The 27,966-nt window shown below is 41.1% G+C and overlaps 1 protein-coding gene across 1 annotated transcript; it reads left to right on the top strand.

Annotated features, from left to right (window-relative positions):
* LOC142213523 (receptor-interacting serine/threonine-protein kinase 2-like) lies at positions 1-27,728 on the top strand. The gene is made up of 12 exons (XM_075281882.1): positions 1-80; positions 10,824-11,075; positions 13,078-13,231; positions 15,401-15,556; positions 15,758-15,891; positions 18,590-18,639; positions 19,569-19,739; positions 20,828-20,913; positions 23,067-23,126; positions 24,332-24,437; positions 25,429-25,539; positions 27,247-27,728. The coding sequence occupies exons 2-12, from the start codon at positions 10,930-10,932 to the stop codon at positions 27,549-27,551; spliced, it is 1,479 nt and encodes a 492-aa protein (XP_075137983.1). The 5' UTR covers positions 1-80; positions 10,824-10,929; the 3' UTR covers positions 27,552-27,728.
* Positions 27,729-27,966: the final 238 nt, after the last annotated feature.

The following is a 27,966-nucleotide window of genomic DNA, read 5'->3' as shown; positions in this document are numbered from 1 at the left end:
ACTGACTGCCTGCTTTCCAGGGTAGGTTTCTGCTTCTTCTGGCTTGTTCTTAGCAGCATTCAGCAAAGGACCTTGTTGTGGTAAGTAACAACAATATATAGTACCCAGAGCAATCCCGCAGAAGCAGTTCTCCCCAGTTCTCAGTGAAACAATTTATTTGCTGATTGTAGCCATTTGCAAGCACTTTGCTGACACTACAGAGGTGTCCCTAGAAACTCTGCATCCAACGACACAAGGTATTATGCTACTGCCGGTGCTTTTAGTATAAAGAGCATATGTGGACTTATATATGATTCTTGGCCCAGTGTCCTATCTTTATCATAGAGTATATTACAATGTAGCTTCAAGATCTAATCTACAGGGGGGTGGGGTGGTTTGTATACAGATGTTCTCTGTACGGGATGTCATACATAGAAAATATGGACAGCAGGCATATTCTTTATCTGTTAGGATACCTTTCCGTAACAGTAGGGTCTCCTCGTGCTGAAAATGACTATTGGAGCAGTATCTACTAGGACCACAGGAGTTTATTGAAAACATAAGCAATCTTGGAATGGTACAGACCTTGTGGATATCTTTCAGATACATTTGAGAAACACTTCTAGCAATGTCACCACAATGATTATTATTGTATGTACAGATTATCCTTAAGGCAATGATTGATTTGCAAATAAGTGGAATAAAGCCCTATGCATGCGGGCAAATCCAGACTATATATTACCCACATCTCCTGAATGTGGTCCAGAGACAAGTTCTCGTTGTATCATAGTAACCTGTTTCAAGAGTCCCTCCCCTGTCTGTGGCTCTACTGTATATAGTATGGGGCAATGGAGCCGCAAGGAAGCAAAGACTCCTAGTATCTCCTAGTATCTTTGATCATGATGAAGAAAAGTGTCTCAGTCTCCTGCCTGGGTTGAGCCAAGAAATCTGGCTGATGTGTGGACTTAATTTTCCGGTCCATATTCACCTGTATAAAGACAACCTAGGAGTGAATGAAACTCTTCACTGATTATTAATACTATTTATATGGGACACATGGTGCTTAGATTGAAAAATACTCTAATGCTCCATGCATGCAACCAGTTTTTACCCGCAATTGTGTATAAAAATACGGACAATTTCATTTTATGGCCCCATACACATTTTTAGTTTTTACGGATGTATGTCCAGACCATAGAAGAGCCTCCAAGTATGGAGCAGGTCCTATACCTATCCGTATTTGCGTCTTAATCAATACATTGAAATGTACGGGTCAGTGAAAAACAAGGATGACATAAGGATACCAATCTGTTTAGTTTCTACTGACCCACACAATGCACACAGTCACATGAGGAAGTCCTCACCGCACATGACCTAAAGAAAGGACATGCGACACGTCACAGGTGATGTACAGTATGTGACTGCCGTCCTGGTTTCTTTCTTTAGCTTTAACTCGTGCACCATTTATACAAATGTTTAACAAATGAATAAAGGGTTTGTTTTATAGGGCGTGATGAAAATGGGTTAAGGGGCTATAGACTTCAATGGGGCAGCACTGCAGTGCCCACACTCGCCACTAGAATTTGTATGTTGAGTGAGCATGATCTGCAGGTGTTCCTGGGTGTCGGACCCCCACAGATCTAATATAGATAAGCCTATCCTAAGGATCAATCATAGAAACCAGATAGCCTCTTTAATCATTGCCCTAAAGATTGGTTGTAAACAATTACATATTGGACATTCCTTATAAATTGGTCCTATATTTTTTTATAGTTGGAACATTATGATTATGAGCAACTGATTATTATAACTGCATTGACCTTAAATGGTGGGTTTTAATATCTGTAGGTAATTCAATTTGCGATGGAACATGCCACGTTTTGAGTAACCCCATATAGTCCATAGATCTGTTATATATAGATCTGTTAAGCGGTGTTCACACCGCCGCTGCTGTCCGCCCCGGGGTGTCCGCTGTAAACCCCAAGGAAACCGGACAGCAGACGGTTTGCGAGAGGTCGGCTTTAAAACCCATTCATTTGAATGGGTTTTCAAAGGTGATTGCCCGTGCGCGTTTTCAGCCTCGCCGCCTTGAGTCTGTTTTTTCCACAGTCACAAAATCCTACATGGAGGACTTTGTGTCCGCTGAAAAAAAAACAGACATCAGGCGGAGAGGCTGAAAACACGCACAAGCGGTCACCTTTGAAAACCCATTCAAATGCTTGCAAGCCATCTGCTGTTCGGTCTCCCCGGGATTTACAGCGGACAGCAGCGGCAGTGTGAATGCCACCTTATACAACCATGTGCATGGTCCCTCATAAATGATTTCTCTCCAAATGTAATTTCAATTAATTTCTGAAAAGCAGAAATTGAGGAACATCCTGAGTATAGTGAACATTTACTTCTACTTTTGTGACTGTAAAGTTAGCCATGTCATCTGTGCAATGAGTAATAGACCTGATATTTGTAGACATGTCACAATATACGTGCAACAGCTTCAAAAATATGAGTACTGTACAGCAAAGGGCTCGTTCACATCTGCGCCCGGACTCCGTTCTGCAGGTTTCTGTTTCCTGCACAAAACAGAGGCAGGAGACGGAAACCTGCAGGACTCTTTCATATCCATTCATTTGAATGGGTTTGAAATATGTCCGGCCGTGAGCGGCGGTGAGCGTTTTATGCTCTCCGCCGCAAAAACTTTTTTTTTTAAATCGGACACAGAGTCGAACATGCAGTACTCTGTGTCCGATTTAAAAAAAAACGGTTTCGCGGCAGAGAGCATAAACCACTCACCGACGCTCGCGGCTGGACACAGTCTAACAGGTTTCCCTCTTCTGCATGCAGAAGACGGAAACCACAGAACGGACTGCCGAACGCTAGTGTGAACCTAGCGTAAGACCTCATTCACACATCTTTGTTTTGCATCAGTGTATAAGCTAAAACCAAAAGTATAGACTACAGACAGATAAAGCGTAATAGAAAGATTTTCACCTGCTGTGTGGCTTTGACCTGCTTTTATGTATGGCTTACATTCACTGAAGCAAAACACTGATCAAAAAAATAACGTGAATATCTATTTAATTTCTATTGTTACTGATTTTTATTTAGGTATTTTAACTGTAATCTGAGTCTTTGAAGCCAGAAATATGTCATAGTCTTTCAGTTAGGCAAAATATTGCCTATAGTAAATGTGCTTATAAATGCACTTTCTTGTGTTGCTCCCCTGGGGTAGGCATTTTACTGGGGTAGGCCTTCACTTTACTTTTGAAGCATACATTCTGTGTTCAGGAAATATGGCTGTGTAGACATTCCAGCAATTGCAATAAGGTGTCATGTGGCTGATACAACACTTTTTTACATGAATGTGAAATGCACCTCACTCCAGCGGAGTCTGACTGCAACCCAAAAGCAACAATTATAAAAAAGAAAAAAAAAAAGTTGACAAAACAGATAAGAAATGTTTGCCCATTGAAGTCACAGTAAAGTTGCATGATCGTGTTACCTTTAACGTTCCGCTAGTCATCTGCGTGTGAACAGAAGCAGGCAAGCTCTAAGGCTATTGATGAATTAGTCATGTTACTGTATCACATGATGTAATATATACATTCTTTAAACATGACAGCATTAACAGATTTTGGTTCCTTTCCATGGAAACCTGTGCTAAAGTCCATGTCTGTCTCTTCTGCAACCCAACCTTGTTTCTCTCACTGCCTTATCACTGGGATATGAGTGTGTGGTCTATAATGCATTAGGGAGTGTGTGTGTGGGGGGGGGGGGGACTTTAAACACTTACCGTATTTATTGGCCGTTATAAAACATAGAACAGAGCTTTCTGTGTCATATGAAAGATGAGATTCGCATTAGTGTTTTATTCGTCCTATCATAAAAACACAATTGAGATTGAGGGCAGCTCCAGTTGTATATAAATATATCAATGCCTACTGTGTTTTTGTCTGATCATATCTATTGAAATAATATAGAAATAAGTTGCAATTTGAGAATCTTATCTTTCATATGACACCAAATGCAGAATTCTATGTTTAATGATGGCTGAGATACTAGTCAGTTTTTCTGCTTTATGAGAGCCTGTGCACCGCTACTCCAGTGAGAGAAACAAGGCAAAAATACAGAAGGGGCAGGAGTGAATTTCAGTTCAATATTTCACAAAAAGTAGTGAAGTTAGGTTACTACTAGAGATGAGTGAACAGTAAAATGTTTGAGGTTCGATATTCGTTTCGAGTAGCCCCTCAATATTCAACTACTCGAATTGAATATCGAACCCTATTATAGTCTATGGGGGAAAAATGCTCATTTCAGGGGTAGGCAACGTTCGATCAAATTATACTTACCATGTCCACGAGTGAGGGTCGGGCTGGATCCTCCGAGAAGTCTTCTCCGTGCAGCGCCCCGTGCATCTTCCGGCTCTTCAGTCACTCTGCCAGGCATCGGGCCTGGGCAGAGCCGACTGCGCATGCGGACTTGCGCAGTCGGCTCTGCCCAGGCCCGATGCCTGGCAGAGTGAATGAAGAGCCGGAAGACGCCGCGGGGAAGCTGCACGGAGAAGACTTCTAAAGGTAGTAGAAGAACCAGCGTTGATTGGCCGACTGTATAGCATTCGGCCAATCAATGCTGGTTCTGCATCGAACTTTTACATTCGAACAGCGAGTGGTACTCGATCGAGTACGAGTATTTTGAATACCGTAGTATTCGATTGAATACCTACTCGATCGAGTACTACTCACTCATCTCTAGTTACTGCAGTACAATACTTATTAATGACACAAATACTGCCAAAAAATCTAAGTTTAGTTACGCTTTAAATATGGACCTAAAATGGACTGTAAACATCCTGGTTACATGTTTGGGAAAACATCTATAGATTCAATATATTTACATAAGTTAAAAATATGGCGGTTACAATGCTTCATAATAGTCAGGTACAGACCCAAAAAAGCATTTGGTTGGTTCTAACAATATCACAGTCCTGGGCATAGATCTAGGCGGTTCATATATATTTGAAATAAACATCCCTTCATTCTTTCATGTTAAAGGGATTCTACCATTGAAATGAATTTTTTGGGCGATCACACGTCGGAATAGCCTTTAGAAAGGCTATTCGTCTCTTACCTTTAGATGTGATCTCCACTGCACCGTTCTTTAGAAATACCGTTTTTTACCAGTATGCAAATTGGTTCTCTCGCAGCGAAGGGGGCGGGCCCCAGCGCTGAAAATGCGATGGGGGTGTCCTCACTGCTGCTTGAAAACATGGTCCAGCGACGCCTCTATCTTTGGATGGATCCTCCCCTTCTTTCGTCGTCTTCCTTTGCATCACCTCCGACGCCTGCGCAGTTGGCTCTGCCAGTGAGACACCAGCAGAACCCAGTGCGCATGCCAGCCAGCGGCCATTTTTGGGAGGCCGCTCTTGCAGTTCAATACAGGAGCAACCTCCCAAAAATGGCCGCCGGCCGGCATGCGCACTCAGCTCTGCTGGTGTCTCACTGGCAGAGCCAACTGCGCAGGCATCGGAGGTGACGCAAAGGAGTTTTCGTAACGTGGGGCTTTTAGCTTAAAGAGATATGCTTTGTGATACACCCTTTATGGTTATCGTAGTCTCATGTATTTTTGATGCCTTAAGTATGATTAAAGCAATAAATAGTTTTCATATTATAGGTACTGTCTACTTTTTGTTGGTCTAATAGCATGCTAGCAATTATGTTTGCCTACTTGACAACCCCTGCTATGTTCTAGAGATAAATCTAGGTCTTCTGGATATGTCATTGTTAACTCATTAACCCATTGAGGACATCTTCTGAGTAATCCTAAAGCTACAGAGAAATGATATTACGTGGCACTGACCTCATTCATCACCATCTCAACCATGTAGCTGTTTACACTTACATTTACTTCCAGATTAGGGTAAGTTCACACAGGGTTTTCTGTGTAGGAACCTGAGGCGAAGACCGCCTCAGGATCCGATCCAAAAACCAGGGTAGCCGTGACTGCAATGCCGGTGCACTGCAGCGGCATCCAGTCGCACACTCCGATCCGGATTAGGCCCAATAATTGGGCCTAGTCTGGAGGAGGGTGAGTCTTCAGGCAGAATGGCGAGGTGACTCAGCCTGAAGAATGAGCATCTCACTTCTTTTTTCCGGGAGCTCTCATTGATTTCCATGGGAGCCATCTCCATGTGAACTCAGTCTAAGATGGTTTTTATACCTGTCATCACCTTAGTATCAATGTCAGTGAGCTACATCAGTGTGGAACATTTCTACCTGTTTCTAACCATTCTGTCCAGTCTGTAGAAGAACTACATTAATGGAGCAATTTCTATAAAAAACAAAACAGAATAGCAACATGAAATGAGACGTAATAACATATTGCCATTCTATACTAAATGCTATCAATGTCCTGTGTCTGGATCTACTTTATTTTTTAGCAATAAATAAATCGCTCCCACATGGAGCTATGTAAACCTTTTAAATACAGCCCAAGGCTGCCTGCGCTATACGGGCCCATGCACACGGAGTTAACGCGTGCGCATTTTAGCATAATACACGTGTATAGAATACACGTGTAAAAATAACATTCCCATAGGCTTCAATGAAATTTATTACACGTTTAAAAAAATGTATCAAAAAAACACGCCAAACGCTTGTTAACTCCATGTGCATGGACCCTACCAAGTACCTGACGTGAGACTCAGTCCGAACGATCACCATATTTCCCGGTCTGTACATTATGATAGTTATGTATGATGTTAGGTGCCCCTACCTCAGTGTCCCACTCTTGTGTGCTCACCATGGTTTATCCATCTTTCACGTCTGTGAAAAGTAGATCAATTTTTATTGTTTCATTTTCTATATTCTGTATGTCTCTGGGTCAGATGACATCAGTTTTTTTTTCATAGACCCATAGACTTTCATTGATGTGATGCATCAGAAGTTGTGAAAAAAAGGACATGCTTCCATTGGTTTTTGACAGGCCATGAAAACTGCTGACACCATAAAATAGGAAATGCAGACGTGTGAATAAGGCCTAAGGCATGACACTACTAGCAATGATTGAACAGTTGTAGAGACACAGCCCTTTGATTAGGGGAACGAAGACACACAGTTGTCTATCAATTTCCAGGAGAGAAAATAGGAACAGCACAATTGTACACAGTCCAGTCATATTAATGTGACCATCGCCTACTTTTGACGTCAACGTTAAATAACCAATCGCAGAAGACACGTGTCATCTGGGTGCACTCATCATTGTGGAAGGCACGATGGATCAACACAAGTATGCATCTATCCTTGCAGACCATGTTCACCCCTACATGCGAATAGTTTTTCCTCAGGATGATGGCATCTACCAGCAGGACAATGCGATGAGTCATAAAGCTTGCAGTGTACGTGCCTGGTTCGAGGAGCACCAGGATGAGTTTATCGTACTCCCTTGGCCAGCAAATTCCCCAGACTTGAACCCAATCGAGAATCTGTGGGACCACCTTGATCGGGTTGTTCGCGCCATGAATGCTCAACTGCGTAACCTAGTGCAGCTGGCCATGGCACTGGAGTTGGCATGGCTCAACATCCCAGTGATCATCATCACAACATCCTCTTTCTTCCTGCACGTCTCACAGCAGTCCGCTTTGCGAAAGTTGGTTATTCTGAATTCTGACAGGTGGTCACATTCATGTGACTGGACTGTGTAATGTTTCGGCACAGTTTTTACATGAGGTATGCAATTATCTACTAAAACCGGTATCTCAGGATAACAGATAGGTCTTTTTTTTTTTTTTTTTTTTAATAAAAGAAAGCCCAGCACAATTTAGATAATAGACACATTAGAGGACTAGGTATCACATTGGTCTCCAGACATCTGCGTTCTGTAATTTATTACAGAAGATATTGATTTGTCAAAAGACATATATGGATTATTATCAAATCTTGGAAACGTATTTTATATCTGAAGGGAATTTCCTGTCTGTTTTATGTACCGACTCGAATATGTTCTGCCAATTTATTTTATTATTACCTTCCTGCATTCCTTTTGAGCTTCATAACTACGCGGTAGAGATTGGCTTGATATTTCCTGCCAAGGTTCAGTGCAGGTTTTGCATCATGCAGTGAGTCATGTAATGTCATGAAAACAGTCTGTAAGAACATACAATTGTCACGTGGAATGGAAAGATGTTGCCCAAGCTTTCTCATCATCTAAATGTAGAAGCCCCCTTTAATGCTGTGTCCCAATGTAGTGAAACGCAGCAAAAAAATTCTGCAGACAAAAGCAGTAAAACGCATCACGTTTTTTTTCATTGCGTTTTTGTAGAGATTTTCTATGGAGACCTTCTGCCCTTATAATAACTATATGAAAAACATCAAGTGGATGTGTTGATGGGATTTGCGTGTATCCCATCCACTTTGCAAGTACTGTGAAACACAGTGTTTTTTGCCATGGCATTTCTTCAGTGCCAAAAATGCTGTGTTTCGCAATGTGAGGCTTAGGTTGATACCTCATGTTGTGGAAACGCAGCTTTTTTTGTTGCAGATTTTGTGTGCAGTTTTTTTGAGCCAAAGCCAGGAACAGATTGAGTAGTAGATAGGAGTATAAGTACTTCCTATATATTTCCCATTCCTGTTGTAGCAATTCTTGGTTTTGGTTTAAAAAAAAGCAAACAAAATCTACAACAAAAAAAAACGTGGGGCCTAAGCCTGAGTTACATATCAGAAAATAGTAGACCAGTGCAAAGTATGCAATGCTTAAAGAGGACCTTTCATGAGATCGGGCACATGCAGTTTTATATACTGCTGGAAAGCTGACAGTGCGCTGAATTCAGTGCACTATCGGCTTTCCCGATCTGTGCCCGGTGTAAAGCGCTATCGGTCCCGGTACCGTAGGGCTTTACAGTCAGAAGGGCGTTTCTAACACTTAGCCAGGGACGCCCTTCTGCCCAGCAGCGCCTATCGCGCTGTACTGTGGAGCGGGGAGGAACTCTCCTGATAATACTCATCTATGGACGAGCACTGTGAGCAGAGGGAGGGGGCGTTCCTCCCCGCTCACACTGTACAGCGCGATAGGCGCTGCTGGGCAGAAGGGCGTCCCTGGCTAACTGTCAGAAATGCCCTTCTGACTGTAAAGCGCTACGGTACCGGGACTGATAGCGCTTTACACCGGGCACAGATCGGGAAAGCTGAATTCAGCGCACTGTCAGCTTTCCAGCAGTATATAAAACTGCATGTGCCCGATCTGATGAAAGGTCCTCTTTAAAGGGAGTCCTGTCGGAAGGAAATTGGTTATAACCCTAATCCCAGTATATTGCATAGGTGATTCTACAGTTGCTAAATATGCTTCTGTTAATCAGTTTTGGAACCCCATTTTTGTGTCAATTGCAGATTCATTAATATGCAAATGAGGGAAAATATGTTTTTCCTGGAATCTAGAGCGGAAACTAAAGTCTAGACAAACTAAGAAACGCCCCACACAGCATTTTTTCTGTAATTTGAATAAAATAGGTATGTAAATGGGGCTTCAAGGCTGAAACACAGAGGCATATTGCTAACTGTAGAGTCACCTTTGAGGTACTGTGATTAGGTTTAGAAACAATTTACTGCTAACAGATTCCTTTTAACAAGACACATAACATTTTGCAAGTATAGGTAATTAAATATTTTGCAGAGTTTTAAAGATTTTCTCTAAATATCTTGTGGTCACAGTCGACCATGGATGCAAGATCTTTCTAAGGTCAGAAAATCCGCCATGATTTCCCTATTGTGGCCGGGATATCTTCTCGTACATGTAGTGTCTCTGCCTTATAACCCAGCTACAATAAGAAAATCATAGCTGGGTTTCTGACAAGTCCCAGACCATAGAAAGTTTCTGCATTTGTGATCATATCCATTGGTAATCTAGCAAGACAACAGATGCCACCTCTAAGGTAGTAGAGAAAATCTTTAAAACTCTGCTGAATTTTTAACTACTTACATTTGCAAAAATGTTTAACTTTTAATTATCTTCAAACATATAAAAAAAATGGCAGCACTCCACAATTTACTAGAAAAAATGTGGGTTTATCCCAAGAAGGGCGACGTTTCGGTCCTTACTAGAACCTTTCTCTGGCTTTAGAAAGGTTCTAGCAAGGACCGAAACGTCGCCCTTCTTGGAATAAACCCACATTTTTTTTCTATTAAATTGCTGGAGTTCTGACAATTTATACTTTTGGATGCCCAATTGAGGGCTTGCCACCCCCTTCTCTAGATCTGTACCTGGTTGGTATACTGTGCTGCTTCAGTATTTTCTTTTTTATCTACAAATATAGATATGGTTATGTTCATGGGAATTCCCCTTTAAGGGGTTGTATGATATATGTCCAAAGCATTCATGGGTTGTGCATGGTATTTCAACTCTCTGCAATGCCAGATACCAACTAGAGCTCATGTTATTAGGGGGCGTTCACACGATGTAACGCGGCGTTGATTCTGACACGTAACTCGTGTCAGAATCAGTGCTGCAAAACAGAATCCCATTGACTTCAATGGATTTCATTTAGCGCGCGTAACACATTGAAATCAACGAGTTAAAAAGCCTCCCATTGATTTCAATGTGTTACGTGCACTAAACAGAACCCATTGAAGTCAATGGGATTCTGTTTTGCAGCGCTGATTCTGACACGAGTTTACGTGTCAGAATCAACGCCGAGTTACATCGTGTGAACGCCCCCTTACTGTTATATGCATTATCACGCCAGTAAATATTTCTCTAAAACTCTTTAAAATAACATATACAGTATGTGATAGCAAAGATGCTTTTTTTTTTTTTCTGGTAATTGGCCATGTTATTTCCTTGTCTTCCTTATGTTACAGAATTCAGCGCTGACCTTGCTGCTTCCGATGAGAATGATGTAGCTGAACAATTTAAAGGAACGTGGAATCCTATCATCTGTGCCAACACTACTGTATATTGTCAGAAATGTCACTACCTATAATCAGTCAGAGGGACCTCAGGACCTACCAAATAGTGAAGACCAGTACAGAATATGTCTATAAATCTACCTATGCACCCTCTGGCTTCCCGGTCTTCATAAAACTTTTGGCTTTGGCTGAACGAACTGATAGGTAAATAGACTAGCCAAACATAACTAGATGCTTGTAGAATGTGGGTTCTAACCACGAAAACTAAAAGCTATCCACATCTGATAACACACCTTAAAGGGAACATTTACATTTCACATTTACAGAACCATTGATGGATCAGCTGTGTATAGACTGAATGTACTTAAAGAGAACCTTTTACCACCTCCACCAATTTAAGTTCTTAGCATCTGGTAATGGCCTCCACTCCACTGATTCCAGCACAGTTGAAATTTTCTCTCTAGGTCCCACCATTCCTGAGCAACAAGTGCAGTTAGTTTTGATGACTGATGAACTATTTCTGCTCTGGAGGGCCAATGTCAGAGCTCAGAATCACATACCTTGCCTGCTCATGCCTGACACCGACCCGAGCTTCTGACCGTAAAGAGCCTAAATAGCTTATAAAGGTGCAAAACTAAAAGCAGTGATTGCTCTAGAATGGTGGAGACCAGAGAAAAAAAATCCAACTGTGCTAGAATCAGTGGAGCAGCAGCTATTAACAGATACGACAAGCTGGACTTGGTGGTGGCGGCGAAAGGTCCTTGCTAAAAGACTTTCTTATCTGACTTTTTCATTATAGCTGTAATTCTGTTAAACATTGACAAAAATAATAACCATTAATAAAACACCATAACAACAGTGTCACACTGATAGTGAATGGTGGTCAGCCACAGCTTTATTTTAAAGAGCATATGATATATAGACAAATGTATGATATCAGTGTTATTACCGAGACTTGTAGTGGCTGATGTCATTCTCTATGCCAGCCAACCTTTCCTGGGTGGACATGTCCTTCATGATCGGCAATGGTTGTTTTTTTAAGACAGATCTGTCCTTTCTGCCACCTGTGACATCTAGATGAACAGTAGAACAGTATCAAAACTAACTGTAAAAGCATACTAAGGGTGCCTTCACACGGAGTCTACGCTCCGTGTATTCTGTCTACGCGCCATGTATTCTGTCCATTTTACACGTGTAAAAATACATTGCCATTAAGTTCAATGGCTTGTTCGTATAACGCGCATGAACTCAATGGCTAACTACATTTTACACATGTATTTTTACACGTGTGAAATGGACAGAATACATGGCACGTAGACAGAATACACGGAGCATAAACTCTGTGTGAAGGCACCCTAAGGCTAAGGAAATGAGCCGGAAACGCAGCGCTAAAGCGCTGCAGGAACAACCGCGGTGTGAACGCATTGCGATTCTTCCCGCAGCGCTTTGAACAGAAAGTTCACAGAGTTTTCCTTCGGATCCACCATTAAAAAAAAAACAAAAAAAAACCAGGTGACGACACACAGATGACAAACGGAATACATCAGTGTGCCGTCCTAGGTTTTTAGTCTCCCATAGGAGTCTATGGGCGAGTCCATTCTGCAAAAACTGAACAGAATAGGACATGTTCTTCTGATGTAGTGCAGAATCACGGCTCGATATATATATATATATATATATATATATATATATATATATATATATATATTTTTTATTTTTTTTATTTTTTTTTTGCACACCTACCTTACTATTAGTAAATTCCATAAAATGGGGACATATTGTAATAACAGAAGTGCCATGTTATCTTAAAGCGGTTGTCCACAAATTTCTGGACTGAGGGAGTCTGCTGTTGTGCCGTCCATGGTGGGCTGTGCCTTTGCCGACAAAATTCCTGTGTCATATGTGACCATTGAGGCCTCAGTAACCACTGAAATAGAACCGGTGAGGTATGTGAGTGACATCACTTGGTCATTTCCTATGGGCACTGATGCCACTGATTGGCTTCTGCTGGCAAAGGCACGTCATGCACGGGACAGAACAGTGGTGAACATGAGCGTGTTGGGGACAATTGGGTATGTTTTGGGGTTTTTTGTTTGTGGTTCAGCTTCCCCGGCCTCCTCCTTGAGTCCTGAAATTAGTGGCAATCCTTTTCAGTTATAAGAACAACAATATTAATGATTAATCTATAACATGTTTGTACTTGAAGGGAACGGCAAACAATTCTCAGTGGTGTGGAGTATATTAGTAGAAGAAAATCTGAACGTCTTACAGAAATTGTTGGGATATTTCGGACTTCAAATACAATTGGAATTGTGACAGAATGGATGACAAATGAGTCACTACACTCTCTTCTGTATCAGGTTGGAGATTTATCTCAGTAATCTAGTTTAAAAGAAATGTTTTATCAGAAAATTACATTTTAAGTATATACTTTTAAAAAAATGTTGATGATGAGACATAAAGATATTGAAATATTCCATTTTCCACAATGACCACTAGAGCAGTCATGGCAGGATAATTTTTTATTTCTGTAACTCACTAGTCAGCTTTGTTGTATAGGTTTAGGTCAGAGTAAGCAGAGTAATTTCATTATTTCAAGATGGCAGAGGATTTTATGACAGTCCTAATGTACTTCTGACAGCCTAGATACATTGGGATGCCATCGCTGTAAACTATACAGACAGATAAGGCTCTGTATGCAATTTCTTGGTCTCTGGGGGACTGAATATAAGAAGCGGGACTGAATATAAAAGCTATCATAAAGCATAAATTCTATCAATACAAAAAGTACAGGAAGAAATTGTGAAAATCGAATATAGTAACTTAAAGGATGTAAAAAATGTCTACAACATTTAGAAAATAACAAACACATCGGGGGAGATTTATTAAAGGGATTCTACCACTAAAACACATTTTTTTCTAGTTAACACGTCGGAATAGCCTTTAAAAAGGCTATTCGTCTCCTACCTGTGGAAGTGCTCTCCGCCGCGCCGTTCGTTCAAAATACCGGTTTGTACCGGTATGCTAATTAGTTCTCTCGCAGCGATGGGGGCGTCCCCATCGCAGGAGCAGCGATGGGGGCGTCCCCATTGCAGCTCGAAAACCGACCGCAGCGCCGCCTCTATGGTCTTCTGTATCCTCCCCTTGCTTCTTCAGCGTCTGTCGGACGCCTTCGCAGTACGCTCTGTTCGGCGAAGATTGCCGAACGTACTGCGCATGTGCGAAATTGCGGTGCCCGCACTATGGTGCCCGCACCATGCGCAGTACGTTTGGCAATCTTCGCCGAACAGAGCGTACTGCGCAGGCGTCCGACAGACGCTGAAGAAGCAAGGGGAGGACACCGAAGACCAGAGAGGCGGCGCTGCGGTCGGTTTTCGAGCTGCAATGGGGACGCCCCCATCGCTGCGAGAGAACTAATTAGCATACCGGTACAAACCGGTATTTTGAACGAACGGTGCGGCGGAGAGCACTTCCACAGGTAGGAGACGAATAGCCTTTTTAAAGGCTATTCCGACGTGTTAACTAGAAAAAAATGTGTTTTAGTGGTAGAATCCCTTTAAGAATGGCATTTGATTCCTTGCCTAAACGTTGGCTGCTTGTTGATGAACCCCATATACTTTTTCATCACTTTTAAAACGGGTCGAAAAGCTTAAGTTGCATGTTTTAGCACAACTGCCACATGCCCAAACTCAGCAAATTTTTTGGGCCATAAAATGGGCACAAATTCCCCCATAAATTGAATTAATGAGGTTACAATTAAATAGATGAGACATTTCCCCTAAAAGGGAAAAATAAACGGCAGTCATGGATTTAGTATAATGTATGTACAATAGTACCAAAAAGAAACATATGCACATATTTATAGGGGTTATTTTATCAATCGCATTCACATGACCGAGTTACAGACGTGATACTTGGTCGTTGTGTTGGCTGGATTTACCAGCATGAACAGTATGCTGGGAGAAGGCCTCCTAGTATTATAGTTGTCTATGATGCTAGGAATCCCTGCCTCCCAGCGAACTATTGTCCTATACAGATTATAATATGGGACAGTATGTCGTTGTGAGGCAGGGACTCCTAGCCGCATTGATAACTATTGCTAGGAGTTCCAGTCCCGGCATACGGTTCAGACGAGTAAATCCAGCCAACACAAGGACCAAATTTCCCAGCCAAAGCTCGGTCATGTGAACAGGTGCTCATATGGACTATTAAGACAGTGAAATGGATATCACCTGTGGGCATCTCCTACTGAAAGCCTGTAGGTCTCGACAAGGCATCTTTGACTAATCATTGGAATGATTGGGAATGGCATTCTATGTCTTCCCTATAGGGGGAATCTATGACAAATCTTGGCCAGGGCAGATTCTAACATGGTCAATGCCAATATAAAATAATTGCCAATAAAATTCAATTTATATCACCCAACACTTGTTACTAAAGCTGCATTGACAATGTATGATCTGCTTATTCTCGTAAAGATTAAAAAGTCTTTTTTTTTAACTAAATGGCATCTTTCTCTCTGCTTGCAGCATGATCTGTATCCTACAGTCCCACTCAGTATACGTATCAGAATTCTTGCAGATGTCGCTGCAGGATTGTTGTTTTTGCACAACCAGCATCCTCCCATAACGCTCCAGAGACTGAAACCTTGTAACATATTATTGGATGCTCAATTCCGGGCAAAGGTAATTAAGAGGAAAAAAGAATATTTTGTCCAATTATTTATGATTAAATCAGGAATAATTCAAGTGAGGGATAGATAGATAGATAGATAGATAGATAGATAGATAGATAGATAGATAGATAGAATGCATTATTATTATTATTATTATTATTATTCTGCTCAATTTTGTGGCGCACATAATGATTATCACCCATTATTACAGCTCTCAGATTTCTGGCAGTCAGACCTCCAGAAAGTAAATTTCTCCAAGGACCAGCAGGAAAATACTTCCATGATATATCTTTCACCTCAAAGGCTGCAAAAACATGGACCAACCACAGCAGATGATATATACAGGTTGGTAAATAAAGCATTAAATCAAAGATAAAGTTTCATTTTCTCTATATTCAGCTAACTCCATCAGTCCTATAGAATTGAATAGAACAGTATGGCTCATGTGTCACCACTGCTATATTCAAATGCCTTTGAACTGGGGGTCATGATGGTGATGATGGTGGTCCCAGTGTTCAAATGCCAGTGATCATGTCTGCGCAATCCACAGTGACACTGCTGCTCTACCACACTCTGAGCAAGCTTCTCAGGCATCTTAAAAGGTCTCGCCTCTCACTCTGCTATTTCTGCAAAACTCTGGCTTTTTATCCTGTCCCCTCCTAACCAGTGTCCATGTGCAATGCTGAGTGCTACAAAGCACGCCACCACCTCGACACTGGCCTCAGAGGTACTATAACATTGGTGCTATCTGGCTATACTGCCATACACTGTGGCCCATTATCCCTTTACAAGCTAAGGAATAACAAAGGTGTGGAAATCAATGTAAGTGAAAGACACACAATTTTATGTTTGGGTATTGGGGGATATAAGGACTACCACCTCATATTGACAGTGTGAATTCACATGTGGCAGATTTGTTGCAATCTGTTTGCATCTCTACCATTCATCTTAATGGGACTGCGCAAAATCAGTGCACATGCTACAAAAATAACACCACTTGTTTTTCACTGAAATTTTTGGCTCGTGAATTTAGTCTAATACAGGCTGTAACTCAGGATTAGGAACATGCATCCATATTTGGTGGAAATCATCTTGGGGCTGTTCACATTTCGATCATGTTTAACTGATACATTTTATGGATAAAAAAAACTGATGCTAATAACTTATGGAAACTGATCCATTTACATAGAGTACCTGACTGGGTTTTTTGTTGTTTTTTTTTTTGGGGGGGGGGGGGGGGCACAAAAGTGGGTATTTCCTCTTTGTAAGGTCTCCAGAAACTAATCTGATTAGATGGTCATCACTTTCTATCCATTATATCTGTAATTTTGACCAGTCAAACTGATGATCAAAACATTATCAAAACGGCAGCTTAAAGGGATTCTACCATTAAAACATTTTTTTGTGTGGATAAGACGTCAGAATAGCCTTTAGAAAGGCTATTTGTCTCATACCTTTAGACGTGATCTTCGCCGCGCCGTTCCTTAGAAATACCTGTTTTTACCGGTATGCAAATGAGTCCTCCCACAGCAATGGGGGCGGGCCCCAGCACTCAAACAGCGATGAGAGCGTCCCCACCGCTGCCAGAGAAGGGTCTCCAAGCGCCGCCTCCTTCATCCGCCACGTCATGTTCAAAGTCTTCTTCCGGCGCAGGCTCGTAACCTAGCAGACCAGAGCAGACTGCGCAGGTGACTAACAATACTGTGCAAGTGGCCATTCTCCCGTGACCTGTGCGCCTGCGCAGTCTGCTCTACTCTGCTAGAAGTTACGAGCCTGTGCCAGAAGAAGACTTTGAACATGACGCAGCGGACGAAGAAGGAGGCGGCGCTTGGAGACCCTTCTCTGGCAGCAGTGGGGACACTCTCATCGCTGTTTGAGCGCTGGGGCCGCCCCCATCGCTGCCAGAGAACTCATTTTCATACCGGTAAAAACCGATATTTTTGAGGAACAGCGCGGTGGAGACCATGTCTAAAGGTAAGAGATGAATAGCCTTTCTAAAGGCTATTCCGTCGTCTTATCCACACAAAAAAAAAGTTTTAATGGTAGAATCCCTTTAATGATCTGCTTATTGACAAAAACCCAAAGCATAGGGAGGTATGCTATATATCTATATAGATATATATATATACCTATATCTATATAGGTGACAGGCAAAGTGCTGGGGTCCCGCTATATCAGCCCCAGATTCCTGATTTATGTGTGGTCCAGTGTGAGTCTGGAATAGGTTTCAGCCCCAGGTGTGGGTTATTGGCTTGTTACTGGCCCATAAAAGCCTGCTGAGCCTGCACTGTAGGGCAGATCCTGGGAGGAGAGGAAGGTGTTGGGTCTGTCCTGACACTGAGAGCCTTGTGATACGGTATAGTGGGGTTTTTTTTTTTGGTTGATTCATGTGGCTGTCAGTAAGCTACATGTACAGTTAGTGTTTTCTGTTTAGTTAGTGGTCAAATGAGCAGGATTTTGTTTGACGTTATTTTGCCTGAAGTTAAGGCTGTGTTTTATTTTGCTTATTTTTGTGCCTGACGTACAGGTTTACTTATTTTGCTGTTTTTCTTAAATACACCGCTTTGCTTTCTGTACCTGAAATTCCTCCTGATGAACAGCCCATAATAGGGCTAGGGAAACGTGTTGAGGAGATGGGTATATGTGGGGAAAACTCTCTGAAGCCACTTTACTAGGAGTAGAGATAGAGTCTGGGTGTTTTATGACCAGCCTAGTCTTGTTTGCTTCCATGCCGGAGTCCCCATTGAATCTATGGGACTCTGACTACATGCCATGTTACTAAAGAAGCTCTTCAAATATAGCATTGAGGCTTCAACTTAATGTGAGGTTTGGTAGAGACCAGTGGGAGTATTTAAGTGGTTGATATTGATACCACACACACTATTGAAAGGTCTATCCACCCACATTTTTTTGGTGTTTTTAGGACTTAATTTATACTTGTACGAATTGTTTTAATGGATCCAGTAAAAGTTACATTTTAGTTACTCCTTCAGTGAACTAATACTGAGATGTGTTTTATTCTAATTATGAATCTTCTTTGCAGCTTGGGAATTATTATGCATGAAACCCTTAGCCGGAAGCAACCATTCCAAGGTAAGTACGTGATCCAGCCATTCTTACAATAAGAATTGTAGAGGGGATCCCCACTTAAGACCCTAAAAGTAGCTTGGTGCTCTGACAGATGTGACCTTTGCTGAACATTAGTACAGAGTGCCAGGAATATTGCCAGGAAACAGCAGTGCCCTTTCATTATGGCCAGCTTTTTTGGACTTGTTTGGAGGCAATGTTCACAAAGCAGGGCACTGAAGGGGCTCATTGCTTTCCTAACATTGCTTTTCAGCATTAGATGTCTAGTCCTCTCTGAACAGACATTGAAATCATATTCAAGCCATTTACCAATAATGTCCTAAATGGTCACTAAACTTTTTGTAATTTTTGCACAATTCAAAGTATAAACTTTTTTCCTTTTCCCCTCCAAATTCTACATTCCCTCTGAAATCTAGGCTTGTTCTATCTTGGTCTCCGAAGATGGATCATTAGCTAACTGAAGTATCAAATTAGAGCTGCCCATAGAAAACTAAGGCGGGAGGGCAGCCTAGTGAGAGAGACGCAGAGATACACATACATGCTGTATAATATATTTTCTGGTTAACCCGAGTCCTTGCTTTACACCAGTAGCATTTAGTACTTCTCTACGATGTCTTTCATGCTAGGTGCCATCAGAGAGAGTAAAAGTTTCCTCATACTTTCCCCATGAGCTATTTATGAGGGATATTGTAGCAGCTAGTCTCTACCTATGAACATGTGACTATTGAGAATTATAGATGAACACTGCATAAGGAAGACTAGAAATAAATCAAATACAGGTTCTATAATGGCCAGAAATATCGTCATTTCTCCTGCATGCCAATTTACGGTGTTAAATCATCAAGTTTGAGTACACTTTAAGCGGAAACATCTATTTAGATGGGCAAAAGTCATGTTCTCAGACAACTAAATCTATTCCATTTTACCATATATAGAAAATAATCCTTTGAAGCTGGTGACTGAAATTACCAGGGGTATCAGGCCTCAACCCAACATAGATGATGTCTTAAAAGAAACCAGTCTCCAACTCAGTCAACGTGATAACCTAAGTCAACTCACGCGCTTGTGCTGGCATCAGAACCCTAGTATGAGGCCGACTGCAGCTGGTAAGATGGATATTTACTTTGCATATGACCCTACCAGATCTTCTTACACAACAAGAAGTATATAATGTAAGATAACACAATCCAGTCTCTGATAATTGTCATGTCAAGCTTTGCCTAATTCAAACATTAAGGCTATTTGTACATTGATGTGTGCATGTATGAGTACGTGAGAAGGCGGCATGGAAGGCACATGGATGATATCCATGTGCTGTCTGTAGACTCCAAGGACCCATTCATTTCAGTATAGAGCATGGTTCGCAAAATGGACAGGAATAGAACTCATCCTGAGTTTTTCCCCCAGGGCTCATGGCTCCTTTAAGACCCTTTAAGACATAAATATAATACAGACATAATATACAGATGTTTGTGGGGCCATAAGAAAATAATGCGTAGTCTTTTTAATGCTTACACACTAACAAAGCGCACGTTTGTGTGCATGGAGCCTAAAATAATGTTCAGAATTAAGATGTTGGGGACACCCTTTATATAAGATGAAGTCATTTATGGTATATGTTATAAGTGTTCTGATAGTAGGGAGATCTTTGCTCAGTTCATTCCATAATCTCTATCCACCGCTAGGTTCAGATTGCGGCTGAGATACCCCTGTTCTCCCAATAGATAGAACTCAACACCTGAAAACCTCTTGTTAAGAAGTAAAAGACAAGTGCTTTGGCCATTAACTTAGACAAAGATCCGTAGGAGTGCAAGAAACCCCGAAACGCAGTATCATAGTCTTTTCAATAAAGTCATGTTGCACCAAGTTACACGTGTCCCTGAAATTCATGACTACAGTAAGGAGCACATATCCTGGTATATCTTTCTCGGAGCGAGCACCAGCTCCTCACAAATTGTCTATTATATACGACTCTGGATAGATATAGCCATCCATCCGCCTTCATACCTTTCTGAGCAGTTGTGGCCTTTCACAGCAGAAAAAGGTGTGCACCCAGTACAAAAGAGAAATTTTGCAGGCGCCCTTAAGATTTCCACTGGTTCCACACAAGGAGCACATCTTTTCTGATTTTATCTCTTTCAGTACTTACATTGTTAAGAAGTAATTTATACTTACAGTAAATTTATATCCATAGAGTGTTTGTCACGCCTAAATAACATCCAGCAGAACTTTTCAAAAGAAGAGATTCAAAGTGACATTGACTTCATGAATAAAGAAAAGGTGAGGTGAAAATCTGGTACAAGAATCCTTGCCAGTCCCAGACTTAAAGTATTAAGGACGGGATATACATTCCACTCTGCAAGACTGGAAATAATAGTTAAAACCTTCTTTAATGTTAGCGATGCATTGAGACAGATTTACGCTGGGTTCACGCCAGCATCCGGTCTCCATTCTGAGGTTACCGTCTTCTGCATGCAGAAGACGGAAACCTGTCAGACTGGGTCCGGCTGTGAGCGCTGGTGAGCGTTTTGAGATCTCCGTGGCAAAACCGTTTTTTTTAAACCGAACACAAAGTTCTGCATGTCCGACTCTGTGTCCGGCTAAAAAAAAACGGTTTCACCACAGAGAGCTCAAAACACTCACCGGCGCTCACGCCCAGACACTTTTCAAACCCATTCATTTGAATGGGTTTGAAAAATGCCTGCAGGTTTCCTTCTCCTGCCCAGTTTCAGGCAGGAAATGGAAACCTGAAAGCGGAGACCCCGAGCGCAGATGTGAACGAGCCCTTAGTTGCATACGTGTTACATATTCTGAACAACCTGTCAGTATTCCAGAGACACTTGAGATGTAGTGGCCATTTACAATTGATCATACACATTAGATGAATATTGGCTGAACCTGCTGACTTTGGTGACACCAACCAACCACCACACCTGTAAGGAGACCCCACAGGTTAAAGGGGTTGTGCCGTTTAGGACATGTATGCCCTATCCACAGGGGAGGAGTCAGATTCAGTACACATGTACAGCTCAGCATGTGCCTAGCACACATATGTGTAGGGAAATATGGTGATAGCTGTCACCAACACAGAGAAGTTTTCTTTACATAGTTCTCAATTTTAAACTATTACATAAGACAATAAAACCAACAGGAAAGATCAGATAAAAGGAGAAAGTGCTGGGACAGTACTTGTGCATTTTCTGTGTTTAGTGTTCCTTTAAAGGGATTCTACCACTAAATCGCTTTTTTTTGCTTTAGACGTCGGAATAGCCTTTTGAAAGGCTATTCGTTTGTTACCTTTAGACGTGGTCTCCGTGGCGCCGTTCGTTAGAAATACCGGTTTTAACCGGTATGCAAATGAGTTCTCCGCAGCAATGGGGGGCGTACTGTGGCCAGCCGGTGGCCATTTTTTGGAGGCTACAGTACGCTCCTGTATTGAACTACAAGAGCAAGAGCGACCTCCCAAAAATGGCCGCCGGCCGGCCACAGTACGCTCCCCATTGCTGCGGAGAACTCATTTGCATACCGGTTAAAACCGGTATTTCTGAGGAACGGCACCACGGAGACCATGTCTAAAGGTAAGAGACGAATAGCCTTTCTAAAGGCTATTCCGCCGTTTAAAGCAAAAAAAAAAAAAAAACACTTTAAAAAAGTGATTTAGTGGTAGAATCCCTTTAAGAAACATGGACATAATTTTGAGATTGTTAGTAGTCAGATGAAGAAAACTCTGAAGGGCCATTAATGATTGATCTACATTCTAAATGGACGTGGAACGTCTACTTTGTATTTAATTCCACGTTACGGATGTGCAGCGTTTTTTTGAGCCAACGTCAGGAAGGATTGAAAAGGAATGGAAAATACAAAGGAAGCTCTATGACATTTCTCTTCTGTTAAATCCACTTCTGGCTAAAAAAAACTGCAGCAAAATCTGCAACAACATAGGACTTTAGCCTAAAATGTTTTTTTTTTCTATGTAGAGAGCTATCCTTGCAACCTCTCTAAATACAGAAATCAGTGTCTTAGAGACATCAAGTATTCCAACATTTGTAGCCCAGATAGCAAGACATTTGTAAGTCTCGCCCATAGATAGCCTAGGGAAGCCTTCAAAACAGCCTGGAAATGCCTGGTTTACAGGAAAAGCCCATAGAAAACAATATAGATATCTGTTTTCGATTCTAATTTATAGAGTAGGTTGGACAGGTGTTTTACTGTTGTAGAAGAAAACTTCCATGTTTTTCTAATCTTGACAACCTGCGTTGCAGAAAGACATACACTGAGATTTTAAAACAGTGTTACAGTATATATATATCTCCAACATTGTGTCTGGAAAGACCCAAAGCTCTGGATGCTACTGCTATGGAAGCAGGGATTATATTGTCTGTAGGACGTTGCTAGTGTATTAGTCTAAATACAAATGGCTATTTCTTTTCCAGATGAAGGCAGTGCGGCAGTCTCAGGAGCGCTCTATGGAATTTGACATCAGATATTTAGATGTAAGTATTTATGTGGAGGAAATATTTCTGTATTTATATGTATAAAATATTTATATGCTCATGGTTTTATTGTTGCTACTGTGATTTTATGTGGTTTTTACTGCTTTTTATTTATATATTTTTGTACACAGGTGAGATTCTGATAATTTTATCTGATCCCTTGAAATTAAAGGATTTTTTTTTAATGAAAACACCCTGTATGTGGGTATAATAGGGCATATGTATGTCATAAGGTAACCCTGCATTCACACAACTGAAACTCAGTCTGTGTATTCACTTGATTTACTGGACTGAAGAGTGTGCAGGGAGAGGGACTCCAAGCAGGGGCGTAACTACCAAGGTAGCAGTGGTAGCGGCTGCCACAGGGCCCGGGACATTAGGGGGCCCGGAAGCAGCCTCTACCACCGTGGTTTTTTTTTTTTTTTTCTAACAGGCCGTTACCTGCTGGAGTAACTGTATTTACATACTGATCCTGGCTCCTACTTACAGCCGCCGGCACTTCCCCTTCCACAGAGGCCGCTGTGAGCAGGAGTCGGGATAGGTAAGTGAGGCTGCAGGCCCGGGAACCTCAAAAACACTATCATTATACTCGGAGGGGGGAGTATAATGATCAGAGGCCCAGGAGAGGTGAGAGAACATAAAAACTGTTACTTACCTCTCCTGGCTCTGGAAGGCTTCAGGCCTACTTGTGTGACGTCCTAGATGTCATGTGGGCTGGGCTTGCGTCCTTAGAATTAACCAGTAGTAGATTAATCCTTGTGGCCTCTTCAAAATTTCATGTCATCCTGCAGAAAATGCTGAAAAATGACAAACAGTGAGAACAACTATATTTGTTCCTAACAGATAGCATTCACGTTTAGTGTGCCTTTAATAACGCAGGTTTCCTGCTGAAGGCATTAGTGGTATATGGCTAGAATACACCATCAGCTGGGTTATGTGCAGAATATTACCCTGTATGTTGGTTCCAGTGTAATTTCTTCAGAAGTATTATGGTCACCTAATGTCTACAATGGGCGAGTCATGCAGTCTCTAAGAAGCCAAGCCACCAGTAGCATAAATGGTTGTAGTGAGCATGCTTACCACACTGATCACACATGACATGGTGGCATAACTTAGCGGGAAAACTTTAACAATGGGATTTTTGCTTCTTTTGACATTTGCATGTAAGAATAAGAAACAAATAAATTGGTTTGTACAATTTGCAGGAGGGCTGGTTGACTAGTAGCCAAGTGAGTAGAGCACAGAGTGTGCCCGAAGAAAGCACAGGAGAACACTCCCTATGTGCTGGGACGAAAAAAGAAAAGAGAAGTGGTAAGAGCATTCCTCCTACCAACCGTACATTGTTTCACTTCTGTGTGCCGCTATCACTACGTCTTCCAGCAGGTTAGAGGCTAGTTCTGTCTATAGACATACATAAGATGTGTAAGTTTAGTCAAAACCTAGCCAAAATTTAGCAAATATTTGCTCTTTACTTAGCAACTTGCACTAAGCCTTTTTTTTTTCTTAAACTAGTTGGTTTATGAGAAGGAAACGTTGTCACTCAAGGCTTTTTGCCATTGACTTGTAATGTATTACAGGATTTCCTGGGTACTAAGGTGAACAGAACAATTCAGAAGGCAAACTCAACAAATACAATAACTCTGTAGTAAAATAAATGTACACAGGTGAACACTGCTATTGCTGCAATAAAAACACAAAATATGTAGCAGCATTCTGTAGAGGTGCTAAGACATGTGTAAACATGAAGTATATGAAGCACTTAGCTACTATCATCTGTGTACATATTATATACATGTGAGGTTCTTAGCACACTCTTAGATCAAATTCTGAGAGCCCTTATGTCCCAACAAGGCAATCGCTTTCAGATGGGAACCTAAGCCATACAGACATACCTCTCTTAAATAAACAAGCGCCACTTATTTTTTATGTTAATTGTAAAAATTGGATTGTAGGAATTCTCCTTTCCTATGATAGATTGGTCACGAGGACTGTTAGATCATTTAAAATTTTAGGCTAGTTCTAGCAGAACTTCTTATGCAGCAGGAGCATCGGAGATAAATCTAATGAAACTTATCAGGCTTATCTCTAGGTAGATATAGACAGACAGAACTTCTCTACGGATGTCTGTGACACTTAACCACCTGTCCAATGGGTCCTGTTGGTGGTCTAGTGTCCCAAATTTAAGTGACGAGTTGCTTTTAAAAGTAAACTTGAATGTAATAGGGGTTTGGTACAAATCTTTACTTATCCAAAAAGATGTCCAGAGGGTTAACAAGTATCCTGCTTATTTCTGTCTCTCCAGCCAGCCTGCCAGTTTCAAGTTCCAAGACTAATATTCATCTGGCGAGCACATCTCCTGCACAGAGGGCAGCCAGGAATTGTGGAGTTAGACGGATACATAGTAATGTAGAAGGTAGGTGTGTCTTTCTTATCAGGGTGCAGCCGAGTTTGAAGGTTAAAGACAAACCATAAATCTTGCTAATTTTACAACCCTGAGAAGAATGAGAGATTTATTGATCAGCATGGGAACAGTTATATATAAATAAAATGTAGTTCTTAAAGGGGTTGTCCAGTTTCAACAAATACATATTGTTTATATAATGAAAAGTCATACAATTGTCCACTAAACTTTCTATATCATTTCGGTTTCCTAAATTTCTGCTTGCTGTCATTCATTCTGCTTACTTCCAGTGGATAAAAATCAGTTCATGGTCATATGATATACAGTCCAGGGTTATGTGATATACAGTCCATGGTCATGTGATGGACACACAGGTGCACAGCATGTTATAATCACAGCACAGTAGTGTTGAGCGAATAGTATTCCTAGATTCTAATAACTCTGCTTCTATAGGAATGCATGGGAGTGGGCGATCGTGAAGGGGTTAAGCGCCGGGCTTCAATGCATTCCTATGGGAGCGAGGTATTTGAAACTAGAATTCAAATACTGTGCTCAACACTACAGCACAGTAATCAGATATCTTCCTGGTAATGAGCTGTGTACCTATGTGCTCGTCACATGACCATGGACCATATAACACATGATCATGGACCATATATCACATGACATTGGACCATATATCACATGACATTGGACCATATATCACATGACATTGGACCATATATCACATGACCATGGACCATATAACATGATCATGGACTGTATATCACATGTCCATGGACTGATTTTTATCCACTAGAAGTAAAGAAATGGCAGCAGAGATCTAAAAAAACTGAAAGGAATTGATACAGAAATCATATTGGAAAATTGTAGAACTTTTCGTTTTACTAAGCCTGACATTTATTTGCTGAAACTGAACAGCCCTAAAAAATAGCTTTATTTATGTTATCATGTAATTATAGAATATGGAACATTCATTCTGTCTGTTATGTTAGACGAACACTGTAACACTGGATCTCCTGGTGTCCATAATACACTTAGCTTACATTCACACAGTAGTGAAAAACGGCCATGAAAAAGCAGTGACTGTTTTCATGGATCCCTCATACATTACGTGGAGGGAGGTATCTGTGAAAACAAGCAAGACCTATATTTTGAGGGTCCATGAAAACGGTCTGTCAAAATATCGTATCGGTCATGTGAATATCGGTCATGTCATATTGGTCATCGGTCATTAGCCACCACTAACAGACATTGAAATTAATGCAGCTAATAAAAAAAACAGAAATCAAGTGGCCGACTTTCACTGTCATGTGAATATAGAGTAAGGCTGGCATGCATGGAGCATGTTCACTAAGATTACTATGATCCCTCCACCATGCCCGGTGTGCACTGGAATCTATTGAAATCGGTCTGTGCTGATGCCAGTCCTGACTGTGAAAATAAGTCAAAAAGGTGCAAAAACTTATTTTTGCTTTTTTTTTGACAAGAGAACTCTGCAGTGCAGGACTTGACAACTTCTCCCCAATATTCTAATAAATTAGTCCATAATAAAATAGTATTGTGGGAACTAAAGAAGGAATTCATTTTTTTGGCATGATCAGAGCTGATCCTGGTTGCCCATGATGTCTCTTTAGCCTTAATAAAGTCCAATCTTAGATAAGTTGAAATATTTGGACTTTCTTTTCATTTTCTGATATTTTGGACATTTTTATACAGATTATGTTTCGTGTCCACATCTGGTCTGGAGTGTAAACTATGCTGAGACCCTAAAAAGGAACAGGGAAACTATTCTGAACCGAGTGACAGAAGGACATCTCAATCACCTCATTGATACCATGAGATCCAAATTTGTGCTCTCACGAGAGGATTCTGAAAATATCTATGCAGAAAGGACATTAAAGGCCAGAACAAGAAAATGCCTAGAAACCTGTTCTGAAAAGGGGGAAGAAGCATCCAGAATGTTTTTGGACAGTTTGTGTTCACGAAATGTCATTTATATTCACCCAAGAAATCCAGCCTGAATATGAGAACCTACAGAGCTGACGGGACACAGTAGATAGAATTTGGCTATATCAGACACATTGCCTGCTAGTGTTTGTTGTATTTAACACGCCATCCAATAACACGCCATCCAATCATTGGGATACTAATTTATAAAAGGATACGTATAAAGGAAGGTATTATCGTTTTTTTTTATTTTAATAAAACCAGACAGTGAAATATATGGCTTTTTCTAATCTGTTTTCTTCTTCTGATTGTGGATATTTTACTCTATTTTCTGTACATGATTATCTTGTCATAGCTTCTTTTGTGTTCTCTTAGCAGCACTGAGTGATATTCTCTACTCGTGGCCATAGGCAGCAATTGAATGAAACTGGAGAATTTTCTAGACATGGATGGGCAAATTTATCAAACTTTACACTAAAGCTACAAATC

This window comes from Leptodactylus fuscus, chromosome 7, assembly GCF_031893055.1.
Source record: "Leptodactylus fuscus isolate aLepFus1 chromosome 7, aLepFus1.hap2, whole genome shotgun sequence".
Lineage (NCBI taxonomy): Eukaryota > Metazoa > Chordata > Amphibia > Anura > Leptodactylidae > Leptodactylus > Leptodactylus fuscus.
Note: the sequence above shows the minus strand (reverse complement) of the source record. Positions and strands in the feature narration are given on the sequence as shown.

Coding starts and splice junctions, on each gene's coding strand:
- LOC142213523 (XM_075281882.1), top strand. CDS start 10,930: ATGTCACTACCTATAATCAGTCAGAGGGACCTCAGGACCTACCAAATA. Junction 15,557..15,757: donor ATGCTCAATTCCGGGCAAAG/GTAATTAAGAGG, acceptor CCATTATTACAG/CTCTCAGATTTCTGGCAGTC. Junction 24,438..25,428: donor GAAAAAAGAAAAGAGAAGTG/GTAAGAGCATTC, acceptor CTGTCTCTCCAG/CCAGCCTGCCAGTTTCAAGT.